The 14,655-nt window shown below is 41.7% G+C and overlaps 1 protein-coding gene across 4 annotated transcripts in view; it reads left to right on the top strand.

The window, feature by feature from the left end:
* LOC131248757 (sphingoid long-chain bases kinase 1-like) overlaps positions 1 to 13,699 on the top strand; it is a 42,684-nt gene extending 28,985 nt beyond the window's left edge. For all 4 annotated transcript variants that reach the window (XM_058249207.1, XM_058249206.1, XM_058249205.1 and 1 more), the window contains 2 exons: positions 11,498 to 12,444; positions 13,100 to 13,699. In XM_058249207.1, the coding sequence (XP_058105190.1) occupies positions 11,498 to 12,444; positions 13,100 to 13,249 (1,097 nt within the window). In that variant the 3' untranslated portion in view covers positions 13,250 to 13,699. The remainder of the gene's footprint in view (positions 1 to 11,497; positions 12,445 to 13,099) is intronic.
* The last annotated feature ends 956 nt before the right edge of the window (positions 13,700 to 14,655 follow it).

Below are 14,655 nucleotides of genomic sequence, written 5' to 3'. Positions count from 1 at the left end.
GCCCAGATCTCTCATTTGCAGTGGGGGTTGTTAGCCAATTCATGCAAGCTCCCTGTACTTCTCATCTCACGGCTGTCTACCGCATACTTCGGTATTTAAAATCAGCCCCGGGTCTTGGCCTCTACTTTCAGTTGCATGGTCATCTTCATCTTTCTGGCTATTCCGATGCTGATTGTGCAGGTAGTACTTTTGATCGCCGCTCTACATCCGGCTTTTGTACCTTCCTAGGTGGCAATCTTATAACCTGGAAAGCAAAAAGCAGCCAGTTGTTGCCCGGTCCTCAGCTGAAGCTGAATATCGTGCTATGGCTCATGCGACATGTGAACTTGTGTGGCTTCGCAATCTTCTTGAAGAACTTGGCTATCCTCCTTCGGGTCCTATTCCTCTTCACTGTGACAATCAAGCGGCTATCCATATTGCTCGTAACCCAGTTTTCCACGAGCGAACCAAGCATATTGAGGTTGACTGTCACTTTATTCGGGAGAAAGTTGCTTCTAAGGAAATTGTCACTCCTTTTGTTCGATCTGGGGATCAACTTGCTGATGTTCTTACAAAATCCTTGAGTCGAGATGCTCTTCATCGTGTTCGTGACAAGTTGGGCATGATCAACATCTATGCTCCAACTTGAGGGGGAGTAGAGAGAATGCTAGTGTATTATATTTATAGTGTGTCCTTTTAGTGTAAGTGCATGTGCACACTTCCCTATTCTCTGCAGTGTACTATATTCTTTTTCATAATAAAATATTATGTGTTAGGGCATGCAAGCCTAACACATATCATCTCTCCCAAACCTCCTCCTCCTCTCTCAATATTCTCATCTCTTCTTCACATTATCCTCATCAAATCTTTTTCTACTTAGGCTTCACTGCACTATACCAGATTAGTGGGCTTGACTGGTGCAACTTCTTGCCCAGAAAAATATAAAAAACTGCTATGACGAAGAGGAGACAGAGGAGGCAGAGGTGCCTAACTGGGCTTAAAGTAATCGGAGATGCTGAAGTTCCATAGCATCGGCCTGAGTCATAGTGACCGAATTAGCCTGATCTGAAGCATCCACGGGGAGACTGCCAAGAGTATCTGATGCATTCCTAGTCTCATCACAAGTTGCAATATGAGTAGTAGGATGACCATGTAGCTTGAAGCATTGTTCTCGAGTATATCCTGAACAATTGGAAAAGGTGCACATAAATCTTCCATGACCTCGGCTACGTCATCTAACTGAGGCTCCTCCTCAAATATATGAACCACCACTATTATCTCTAGATGGAACGGTAGTGGAGTTAAAGGCAATCCGCTCCTGTGTCAAGGCTGTGGCCGACATAACCCGCCTGTGGGCTTCCTCCGTATGGACAATAAAGTAAGCCACCTAAAGTGAAGCAAAAGGACTTGTAACAACAAGTTGTGTCCTTAACGCCTCATATTCATTGTTCAACCCAGCCATAAACTTGTAGGTCTTGGTCTCATCTTCTCATGACTTCACAATTTCGGCACTGCAACTGTCTGGTAATTTGCTGAGGGGTTGCAAATGACTCAGCTCTTTTCAAAGCCCCAAAACATTCAATAATGGACATGCTCTCCTCATAAGTGAATACAGCTTCGTGGTTAATTGGAAAATACGAGGCCTGTTCGAGATGGTTCCGTAAGTGTCATTAAGTCACCTCCATAGGTCAGCGGCGGTATCATAAAAGAAGTATCCAGGAGCAATGCTTGGTTCCATAGAGTTGAGTAACCAGCCTATGACAATAGCATTAGATGAATCCCATGCATCATGTTTCGATGAGTCTCCAGATGATGGAGGTCTCTTTGCGATCCTAGTAAGAAATCCAAGTTTCTCCTTCCCAATGACATACATTCGTACAACCCAAGACCATAGAAGAAAGTTACTTCCATTAAATGATATCAGGGCGATACCTATCGCAGGAGTCTTTAATCAAGCTCCGTTTCTGTTTGTACCCGACTCCTCTAACGTTCCAGGAGATTAGCTTCATTGGACAACCGCACTTCCCCGAACTTCCTAGCCTTCAACCTGCTGTCAATTGAGACTAATTTTGAAGTATTTATGAGTATTTGATGAAATGATCATCACATATACTCTAATTTCGAAATTTGAGCGTAAGTGGTCCGATCTGGGCAATTTCGTAAATTTCAAAATTCCCCAATTTCTCCCAAATTGCTTGCAGTGTTGCACTCCAAACATGAAATCAAGCGTGTATGAGGGCTAATCTACTGATTTGCGAAGTCCTTGTCAATTTTTGAAAAATAAAAATTATTGAAATATTATTATTATTATTATTTTTTTGAAATTTCCCTTCAACCTGCTACTGATTTCCAAGTATTTAGGAGTGTTTGATGAAATGATCATCACATACACTCTAAATGTTATGCATTCAATTTGAATATAGTTGTATTAGTTCAATTAGACAATGCAGAGCTTAGGACCCTATACAAAGGAACCCTATTATGTGACCTTCTTTTTTGAGATATTATTTAAAAGTGTCGACTAAGGTCTTTTTTTATAATCCCTGAAGTTTCACTGAAAATTTCAACTATTTTCCCAATGTTTCCCCATGTTTCCCAAAAAGTGCGATAAATTACACCATAGAAGAAAGTTACTTCCATTAAACTTGGTAGAAGTAATCGAGAGTTGTCCCTCACGGCCATGTTCCTATGACTATAGCATTAGATGAATCCCATGCATCATGTTTTGATGAGTCTCCAGATGATGGAGGTCTCTTTGCGGTCCCAGTAAGAAATCCAAGTTTCTCCTTCCCAATGATATACATTCGGACAACCCAAGACCATAGAAGAAAGTTACTTCCATTAAACTTGGTAGAAGTAATCGAGAGTCGTCCCTCACGGCCATGTTCAACTGCCTTAGTCCATAAATATTGAAGAAAGATGGAGATAAGAGGAAGGAAAGCCACACAGCAAATCAAACAAGTACTAACGATTGCTGGAATATATACTGAACATCCAATGTATATGCTTGGTTCTATGCTCCTCTCTCTATCCCATTCCTCCCCGGACAGCGAACCGAAGGGACCTTCAGGAAGCTCCTTGCCGTGGGTGGGGGCATTCCCATATCCTTACCCGCTTTATCGAAAAGGCGGTAATCCCCCTCTAACATAAGGGGCAGTCATCTTTTTTATGTAATAACGATCAATACGGTGCCAACCAAAAACGACGTATTGGAAAGAGGGTCTTATTGAATGCAGGACGGTCCGGTCTCGTCTCCCCCATGTTCGGTTCAGCAGGTTCATCAATTCGATCCACCGGTCGAGCGCCTGAAGCAGCTATTGCTCGAGTACCTACATGATAGCATTCGCTCAGCGCCAGCGGTCTTCTTTCGATCCCCCGGTCGCGAACTGCACTTCGAAAAGACCCACGGTTCCGGATAGGAGAGCATAGTTCGTCCGTTCGTAATATGATGGCCCCGCCGCTGGCCGGATGACCGAATCGGAGATGCCGCCAGAACGAGTTTTCGTAATGGATAGATGTCCGATCGACTGCGATTACTGAAGCGATAACGCGAAGGGTTGGGCTGAGAAAGACGGAATAGTGGCATACATCTATTTGATTCATCGATTTCCCAACATGAGAAAGGGCGGTTAGAATGCTAGACCCAAATCTAATTATCTCTATGGTTGGTTTGATGAACGATCGCGTATACGAATAGATATGGAGATTGATGAATGAATGGTTTCAAATTGATGATGAAGTCGGTGGACTTCTACACATTGGCTTAGGATATGAATCGAGGGATTAATTCATCTTCGTGGTTGGATCGTTTTGAATGGTTTAAGTACATTATCACATATCTCAAAGTATTGATCTAAGTCATGGGTTCGACAATCATTAGTGGTGCGAGCATATGTCAGAAGGAGGACCCCACCGTCGATCTGGATCGATGACGACATCCAGGGAGGGCCTTCTAGTTAGGAGACAAAATTTTGATTCAAAAGAGTGGGCCCGACCGTCAAGAAAAGCCCACCACGAGATCTCATGATCGTGGCCCATTAGTCGGATTGATCTCATACTTTAGGTCTTGCTTATTGATATGATTTAGAACATCATGAATGCTTTAGATTTCTTTGTTTGGTTTTTCTTTTAGTTTACTTCATTGCCAAGTAATAGGTTGCGCACATGGTGTGAGTTTTGGGGTATAAGGTTTTCCTATAAATAGGCACCCCTTGTAGCTCTTGATTGATTGAAGATTAATAAAAAAATTCTGCATTTTCCTACTCTCTGAGTTGTGAAGCCTAATTGGGTGCGAAGCCCTCCCTTCATCAAAGGGTTAACTACCATGGTGCGAAGCCACATGTATCCCGATTCGCCCCCATCCATCTCCATCTCTACTACCCATCTTCTACCATCCTTTCTTCTCATCTCACCCCATCATCTACACTTAAAATCAATCATCAATTGCAACAATTCTCCTCCCCATAGCAGAATTTCCGAATCTGGCCCTACAGGAGGGCTGAAACTTTGGCAGAGCACCACGCACAAAACGTACATCGGATCCAGCTGAGATTTAGGAGTTTTGGAGTCCATCCCTGGCCGATTAGGGCCAAGGTGGCCCTTTTCTGAATAGTGGGCCTCACACACGCGCGGTTGTCTGGGTCATTGTTGCTGTCCACGCATGTGGTACGTCATTGGTTTGTCTTTCTCCTCTCTTTCACTCCGCTTTCACCCAAAATTCCTAAACTTAACCCTAAATTACTCAAATCTCCAATTTTATGCCCTTTTTCTTGCCTTAAGGTTCCCCGAATTGGAATTTCTGAATCCCTTGGATTAGGGACTGATTACTATACATGTGTGGATGATTATTTCTTATCTTTGAGTATCGTTTGGTTCATAATTTTTATTGATCCAACCCTATCACGTGTAGGCCAGGACCCGCATAGATTCCCCTTAATTGAATGGTTTGGGCTTTCATGTGGGATACAGAATTTGTGTAATTGGTTTTGAACTAACGTGATCTTAAGCCTAAAATCTCGCACACCATATTTGAATTTCATGTCCTGCATCAAATTTGGTATCAGAGCCTAGGGTTCTTGTAGGGGAATTCATTACATGTTTAGGGTTTGATTGTTTATGTCCATTACGCATCAATTCTCATCATATATAGCTGTTTAGAGGTCCATAAACCCTGACCTAAGCTGCTAAAATTTTCTGTTATCCCCTCATTTGAATTGTTTTAGAAATTAACTTAGTTTTCTATTTCTAGGTTTAGAAACTTTCCTTTTCTGTTTTTTAGAAACTTTCTTAATCTGTTTTTAGAAACTAATTTCCTTTCCTTTTTCTTTTTTAGAAACTAGTTTACTTTCCTTTTTCTTTTTTAGAAATTAACTTACTTTTTATTTTTAGAAACTTTCCATTTTCTTTTTCTTTAGAAACTAGGTTGTTTTTTTTAGAAACTTTTCTAATTTGTTTTTTGAAGAAGCTTTCCTAATTTTTTTCTTTAGAAACTTTCCTAATTTGTTTTCAGAAACTTTCCTTTTTCGTTTTTAGAAACTAGGTTGTTTCTTTTGAAAAAAATAAAAAAAATCTTATATTTTTGACAACTATATTGCTGAATTTTGGCTTGCACCCTACACTAAACATGGAGCAACTGCTAGAGTCATTAAACAAACTGTCCCAGCAGATCGAGACTTTGGGTAAGTGTAAAGAACAACATATAGACCAACGCTTTGATCAATTTGAAGTGCGCATTGCCCAACTAAAGGCCTCCACTGGGACAAACCCCACCATTGGGATGGATGTCCAATCTCAAGCAGGTGGCCAGGAGGATAGACCAAGGAATGGAGTTGGCCAAGGAATCAGTTATGGGCGTGCACCCGTGCACCCACCCCATGAGGGACATTAAGACCACTATTTTGAGAGGTATAACATGTGCGGTCTTGTGGCTGGAGAGAGTGCACCAGAGGTTAGTGTAGAGTTACCCACTGAGGCCATTTCGGTAGTGGATGAGTTACGTGATGTTTTTCCTGATGATCTACCGGATGAGTCTCCCCCTATGAGGGATATAGAGCACACCAGAATATGGGACACCATAATACCTACAGCCGAGTTTACGTTTAATAGTTCTTTCGATGGGTCCACAGGTCTCAGTCCTTATGAAGTCGTTACTGGTTATATACCTGGGAAATCTATTGATCTTGTCCCTATGTCACTGTTCCAAAGGCCGTCAGAGCTTGTAGAGTCTTTTGCGCATCACATTCATTCATGGCATCAAGAAATCAGGCAGAAGATCACTATTAGTAATGAACATTATAAATTTTCTGCAGACTAGCGTAAACGTTTCAAAGAATTCAATATTGAGGACTCTGTGATGTTCTGCATCAGGCCCGAGCGGTATCCTCCGAGGGCTGTTTGTAAGTTACACACATGTAGCGCTTGACCCTTCAAAATTATAAAACAAAACGGTCTCAATGTGTTTGAGGTAGATCTTCCATTTTCTATGAGAATTAGTTCCACAGTCAATGTGGAGGATCTAGTTACTTTTCAGGGGACCACTGATACTTTGTCCGACCCTTCGCCCACTCATCCTAATTCCTCAGATTTATCCCTTGATCTGTGGCCCCCTCTTGACCCATCTTTCCAGCCCCTACGTCCCGTACCTACCCCTCCCGACCCATCTTCCTAGCCTCTACGTTCCATACCTACCCGTTCCGACCCATTTTTCCAGACTCTACCTCCCATATCTACTCTTCCTGACCTTTCTTCCTAGCCTTTGCCTCCCATACCTAACCTTCACACACCCAGAGAGGAAATAGAGGATATCTTGGACCATCAGATAGTTCCAACGTCAGACGACGGGTTTAAGAAGTACCTGGTTAAATGGAAGTCACGCCCAACTTCAGACGGCACATGGCTCACTGAGGAGGAGCTTCAGAGACTTGGTCCTGACATCCTAGAGCGGTTCAGGAGTTTTATTTCGCTAGTGGCGAAATATTCGCAGCTGGTGAGAATTGATGGGGACATCATGCGCACACGTGCACGCACGCCGCCCCTTACACACGTATGCCAGAAGGAGGACCCCACCGTTGATCTGGATCGATGACGACGTCCAGGGAGGGCCTCCTAGTTTGGAGACGAAGTTTTGATTCAAAAGAGTATGCCCGACAGTCAAGAAAAGCCCACCATGAGATCTCATGATTGTGGCCCACTGGTCGGATTGATCTCATACTTTAGGTCTTGCTTATTAATATGATTTAGAACATCATGAATGCTTTAGATTTCTTTGTTTGATTTTTATTTTAGTTTACTTCATCGCCGAGTAATAGGTTGCGCACATGGTGCAAGTTTTGGGGTATAGGGTTTTCCTATAAATAGGCACCCCTTGTAGCTCTTTTGATTGATTGAAAATTAATAAAAAATTCTGCGTTTTCCTACTCTCTGAGTTGTGAAGCCTAATTTGGTGCAAAGCCCTCCCTTCATCAAAAGGTTAACTACTAGGGTGCGAAGCCACATCTATCCCAATTCGCCCTCATCCATTGCCATCTCTACTACCCATCTTCTACCATCCCTTCTTCTCATCTCACCCCATCATCTAGACTTCAAATCAATCATCAATTGCAACAATTCTCCTCCCCACAGCAGAATTTCAAAATCTGGCCCTACAGGAGGGCTGAAACTTCGGCGAAGCACCATGCACAAACCGTACATCGGATCGAGCTAAGATTTGGGGGTTTTGGAGTCCATCCCTGGCCGATCAGGGCCAAGGTGGCCCTTTTTTGAATAGTGGGCCCCACACACGTGCAGCTGGGATCACACGCGCGGTTGTCTGGGTCATTGTTGTTGTCCACACGTGCGATACTTCATTGGTTCATCTTTCTCCTCTCTTTCAGTTCGCTTTCACTCAAAATCACTAAACCTAACCCTAAATTACTCAAATTTCTAATTTTATGCCTTTTTTCTTGCCCTAGGGTTTCCCGAATTGGAATTTCTGAATCCCTTGGATTAGGGACTGATTACTATGCATGTGTGGATGATTATTTTTTATCTTTGAGTATCGTTTGGTTCATAATTTTTATTGATCCAGCCCTATCATGTGTAGGCTTGGACCCGCATAGATTCCCCTTAATTGAATGGTTTGGGCTTTCATGTGGGATATGGAATTTGTGTAATTGGTTCTGAACTAACGTGATCTTAAGCCTAAAATCTCGCATATCATATTTGAATTTCATGTCCTACATCAAAAAGACAATGAAAGAGGAAGAAATCAAATGGTGGCAAAGTTTAAGGTAGATATGGCTTAAAGAAGGGAATAGGAATATAATATGTGAAGGAAGGTGCAATTGCATCCACAGCTTGGCTGTGTAGGAGAGGCAAGATTGGAGAAAAAAGATGATATCTGAAAGGTAGTTGTGGACTATCGTGCTGAACTCCTTACGGGGAATGGTTGGAATTGTCCAAGTCTAGACAACATTAATTTAATTTATAAGCTTTAGAAAGGCCAATGGAAGAAGAGGTTCCAGAAGCAATTAAGTCTCTTGGTAAGGACAAAGTTTCAGGGCTAGATAGCTTTCTTTGTCATTTTTTCAAGCGTTTCTGGGAGGATTTATAGCCCGATGTGCTAGGCTTCATTTCAGAATTTTATGAAATAGGTGAATTACCCAAGGAGATAGGTGCATCCTTCATTGACTTGATTCCGAAGAAAGATGGGGCTGAGAGCTTGTGAGATTGTCATCCAATAAGTCTAATTGGCATCCCCTTTAAGATTTTGCAGAAGTCCTTGTTTCAAGACTTCAGAAAGTGTTAGGTGGGATTATTTTGAAGGCACAAGGACCTTCATATTCCATAGGCAGATCTTGGATGGTGCTCTAATAGCTCATAAATGCATCAATTCTAAAAATTTGTGGATGCACATTATTCCGCAAGGTGGACTAGATAAAGGTGTATAATTTGAAGAGTAGTTTTTTTTTTTTTTTTTTTTTTGAGGCAGTTTCAGGGCAGAAAACTAACGTTAAAAAAGCAAGCTGTTGGGCTTTTAGCTTAGTGAAGAAGAAAATGATTTCCAAGAGATTTTGAGCTATAAGACATGCAAGCTTCCTTCTAATTATCTTGGTCTTCCTCTATGCATTGGAAAGTTGACAAGACATCCATGGGATGTTGTTCCTGAAAGAATAGACTCGACTCTTTCTGGTTGGAAAAGTCTCCACTCATCCTTTTGGGGGTTGAATCACTTCGATCAAGCCAGCCCTAACTAACTTGCCACGATATTATATGGCCCTTCTCCAATGCCCTGTAAGTGTAATAAATAGGATGCAAAAGTTTCAGTGGGAGTTTCTATGGCAGGGGAGGAAGCAATAAAGAAATTCCACCTTGGGGATTGAGATGTGGTCCTCAAGCCGAAGCATGTGGGCAGTCTTGGTATTAGATCCGTAAAATTGTTAAACCTATTCCTTTTGGCTAAATGCTTGTGGAGATTTGAGGAGGAAAGGGACAACCTTTGGAACAACGTGATTTCCAGTAAATATGGGGTCTATGGGATCAGTGTTTGCCGCATAGTGACAAATCTCTTTCTTGGCAATTCTCATTTCAGGAATTTCTCAGGTGGTTTTCAGATTTTGAGGTTTTTGTCAAGATATTATCAGCAAAATCACTAATTTTTTTTAATTATAATGTTAATTGTGAATTAATAAGTAACTTAAAAAATTTTAAGCATATTTGTATATAATGAATTACTGATTTTTTTGTGAAAACATCTTGAGATTTCAAAAACTCAGCAATATTTGTTATTGTGGTTGTCGGTGCAAATGGATGGTTAGGATGAGGTGTACATTTCTTTTATTAATCTACTTTTTTAGCTATACCATTGGCAAGCCACAAATCAGATGGCCCATATTGTCTATCTGGTGCATTTTTTTCCACTGCTATTGCATCAAAGGTGGGGAACCTAATGAATGGTTCCCTTACTATGGTTTAGTACACCATGGTCTGTTCATAGTGAGCCCCGATGGATGAACCACCTATCACCGTATGTATCTCCCATGAAGACTGCTAGGCTATTGTTTTGCATGATTTTGCTGTGCTTTTTAATTTGCATGTCATGACTTTGCAAGTGTCCTACTTGCCCAGATTAGGATCTAGGTCACTCATCAAGTGTGCCCCGCTGTATATTTGTCGTGGCCAAAAATCGGGGGGGTCTGAACATGCACAATGTTGTCAAATGCGATCACATATATGCATATGTGAGTGCATATGCCATCAGGCAATATGCCATGGCATACTTTATTATAAGATGAATATGTGATCGCATACTGCATATATGATCGCACATTGCCCGGAGGGACTTTTTTTTTTTTTTTTTTTGCAATTTCAGTCACTTTTTACCTATAAAAGGCACTCAAAGCTCCTTCATTTTCAGTATTCTCTACTCTAAAGCTCTCTCTCTCTCTCTCTCTCTCTCTCTCTCTCTCTCTCTCTCTCTCTCTCTCTCTCTCTCATCTTTCTCTTTATGTTTGAAGTTTTTAATAATTACTTCTCTTAATGTAGCTTGTAAATTGTTTTGTTAAAATTTATATAAATAGAATATAAGTAATTAACTACATAACATAATGAAACACTCAAATTACAATGAAATAAGTAAAATAAGTTATCCAATTACTTTTACTAAGTAAGCAAAATTTCCCTAATTGTTTAGATTTTTTTTTTTTCAAAAGTTTCAAATTTTTATTTTTGAAAAAAAGAAAAAAAAAGCGATTGCATATGTGATTATGCAATTGCATATGCTGATCTTATGCGATCACATATGCGATTTGACAACATTGATCATGCATGGTTTACACATTTATGAAAAAAAGAGACCATTGAAAAATGACTAGAGACACATGTGACTTACCTGACCAAAATGGCCTGATTTTCAGCCACAGCGCTATGCAGTGGAGCCCATGTGATGGCCTGGAACTCACATACACATACTTGAAATGCAACTGCATTGTGGCTGCACATACTGCTCATGCCTCTTTTGTATGCATGCACACGCATTCACATGCGTGTGTTACTAATCTAGGCAACCCCAGGCTCTGCCTTAAACATTGTAGTTTATTGGTGAAAAAGTTATGGTAAAAAAGCATGTGTCAAATGTCAAATGCACATGATTGGATATTGCATGATGTTACGTATCATATGTCATGCACATACATGAGTAAACAGATAGCTAATTTCTTGTACCATGCTTTTTACGCGACCCTCATCTGATGTGTCATTGCTCAAAAGACATTTTCATATGACCAGATACTTATCAGCATGAGATATGACATTTGGCATATTTAGTGGGAGAGTATACTTTTTTCTTCTTCTTCTTCTTCTTCTTTTTTTTTTCTGAACGATGAGTGTACATTATTTATGCATAGAAGTTGCAAATTTTTCTTGAAGACACGGATGATCTTTATCTGCATCAGAAGCTTATTGTATTCCTAACTTCAGTTAAAGTACTGGAGCTATCTGAGAAATACTTACAAACATTTTATTTTATTTTTTTCTTTGGCAGTGCTGGAGCTCTCTGAGAAATATCAGAAGCGTTTTGGTCCTCTTCGCTATTTTGTTGCTGGTTTCCTCAAATTCTTGTGCTTGCCAAAATACAGTTTCGAAGTGGAATATCTTCCCGCATCAACAGCTGAATCAGACCCGAAAGGAAAGGTTTCAGTGGATTGCGGAAGGATCGATACGTCAGACATTTATACAGACATTATGAGAAAATTACACACGGATGGTATCCCTAGAGCTTCCAGTTTATCGAGCATTGACTCGATCATGACCCCAAGTCGAATGTCTGGAGACTTGGGCAAAACTTGCAGCATGCATGCTAGCAGCGAGCCATCCGAGTATGTGCGCGGCCTCGATCCAAAAACCAAACGCCTGTCCTCCGGGAGAAACAATGCAATTTCAGAACCAGAAGAAGTCATTCATCCTCAACTGCCCCTGTCAGCAACCCCTAACTGGCCAAGGACCCGATCAAAGTCAAGGGCAGACAAGGGCTCGAGTGGCTCGACAGCTATGAACGATTCTCGATGTTCTTTGGGAAACATGGCTGTGAATGACAAGGAGGATATATCATCGACAATATCCGATCCAGGTCCAATTTGGGATACCGAACCCAAGTGGGATACTGAGCCCACCTGGGAGGATGAGAACCCCATTCAGCTGCCTGGCCCACCAGATGACATAGAGGTAGGGATACCGAAGGAGGTTATTCCTGACTACGAAGAGAAATGGGTCGTCAAGAAAGGGAAATTTCTTGGTGTCTTGGTGTGCAACCATTCATGTAAGACTGTTCAGAGTCTGAGTTCGCAGGTTGTTGCACCAAAAGCTGAGCATGATGACAACACTCTGGACTTGCTGTTGGTTCATGGAAGTGGACGGCTGAGGTTATTAAGATTTCTCTTACGCCTGCAGTTTGGTCAGCACCTTTCACTGCCTTATGTGGAATATGTCAAGGTATGGAATGGAATGGCTTTTTCCCCCCTTTGGCAGTGTTCTGGGTCCTTAATTAAGCAATGGTTAGGATGTCAGAGTTTTTCCCATACTTGATTGGAGACTGATCAAAGATCGAACCATTGCACCAATTTTGCCACTAGAATAGCATCATGGGATCAGCTTTGGAACATGAGCCCTGTTAAGGCTTCTCACATGAGTACATGCCCACATGCACATATATATTAGATCCTGACTATTCATCAGGTAGACTCAACCACGTATGCGTTTTGACCTTTAAGTTGGGCAGTCCAGTCATCAGGGTGTCCATGTATATGCTGAATGCAGGCTATTGGTTAATTCCTTTTACCCTCCATTTTTAGCATACATTCCCTCCCAATGAATGCATGACACGTACACAACAGGGCCCACCTGATTAATTGGCTTGATCTTGCTGGATAGAGTAGGATTCGGAGCCCCACTCTCTCAAGTGGTGTTCCTATTCCTTGTCTGCATAATACAAAATTCATGTGAGTAGTGATTTCTACACAGAAGATGATCCAAACCCCCCCCCCCTCACAGAACTTCTGAAAAATTTGTCAACCGGTGCTGTTGGTGCCTGTTCTGTTTCCCACTCCAAGGTGCTCGATCTGACTCAAATCTTTCATCGGTGTTGCAGGTGAAGTCAGTGAAGATCAAGCCTAGTAAAAGCACTCATAACAGCTGTGGCATTGATGGTGAACTTATTTCGACAAATGGGCAAGTGATATGTTCTCTGCTTCCCGAACAGTGCAGACTGATTGGCCACTCCACCAATGGCCATGTATAGACTTTATAAGTCCCACGCGAGCATGTTTCTTGGGGACATGCTTGCTCTGTCTTCACTTCTAACAACTGACTAAAGCTGTGGAAGTGGGCAAGTCTAAGCATTCACATTTTGAAGTACAAATGTCTTTACCCACTCCTCTGCAAAGGTCTGTGTAAATTTATGCAACCCCACAGCAGCATTTCAAGTGATTCTTTTTTCCTCTCTCTATGTAGTCCTTGCAGTTGTTTGTTGACTTGTAGTCAGTGTGTTCGTTCCTGGCATTTGGTTTTTTTCGGTATCCAATGAATTTTTTCCTGTTCTTTTCTTCTTCTTCTTCTTCTTCTTCTCTTTTTTTTTTTTTTTTTTTTTTTTTGTCTTTTTAAGAGACATTTGAATTTGTAAAGCATGTTTTCGTTTTGGAGCTGATACTCTCCATGTATTCTTTGAAATGCCAATATTGTTAAATTTTCACTTGGGATTTGCACCCTGCACCTAGGGTTTCAACTGGGCTGGGGCTGGGCCATCATGAATCGGAACCCATCTGGGCTGTGTTTTGGTTGAGCCCAGGCTTGAAGTTTTTGGCCTGATATCTAGGACTGGTCTGGTCTCGTCTCGTCTCTGTACTACTCATGTAGCATCATCCCTTTGCTGGTGGGCTCAACCCAGAATCCCTAGCTCATGTCTGGTCTGGGGCTGGGGTCAGCTGATTCCTGAACATGCTTAGGTCCAAGTTATACAGCATGTCCCAGTTATGCTGATCAGGTTTGGTACAGAGCTTATGCTGTATTATTATTTGGGTGGGGCACAGGTTTGCGGCTCTATCGTCATGAAAACAGGATATGAGGATGAAAACTGGTTAATGGCCTGGACTACAAGAAACTGAACGTGAGAACCTTGCCATTTCCCTGAAAATTGGTAATGGAATGGGTTTGGCTGGGTCTGTTTTCCTCCAGATCAAGAATATTAACACTAGAACAAATTACATTTCCTCTTTGCCTCCCTGAGGTCAGGCCTATCAATCCTCAAGAAATGCAGTCCTTGAGGGCTCTGGGTGAAGAAATAGGGCTCCATGACCCGTCATGGTTGTGCCCTTGATTCCCTGTGATGATTGGGACCAAAGCACTTCTTTTTCTTTTTTAGCATCTGGCACGCAGAATACTGAAAACAAAAAAAAAGAAAAATGAATGCTTATGCCATCTCAGTGTACCAAGATATCCAAAGAGTGATTCTTCCCCCCTCCCTCCCTGCGATCACGCCCGCTCATATGGATAGCCTTCTAGATGGGTGATGCGGCGATGATCATAGCCACCTAATAATTAGCCTTCTAGATGGGTGATGCTGCAATCTCACCCATCTTGTGCAAGTTGCACAAATTCGGCTTTTGTCATGACAATCTTACATAATCTTTTTGTGCACTTAAACCGTGT

Source organism: Magnolia sinica, chromosome 6 (assembly GCF_029962835.1).
Source record: "Magnolia sinica isolate HGM2019 chromosome 6, MsV1, whole genome shotgun sequence".
NCBI classification, from domain to species: Eukaryota; Viridiplantae; Streptophyta; class Magnoliopsida; order Magnoliales; family Magnoliaceae; genus Magnolia; species Magnolia sinica.
The sequence above is the reverse complement of the archived record's forward strand: the minus strand, read 5'-3'. Positions and strand labels throughout refer to the sequence as shown.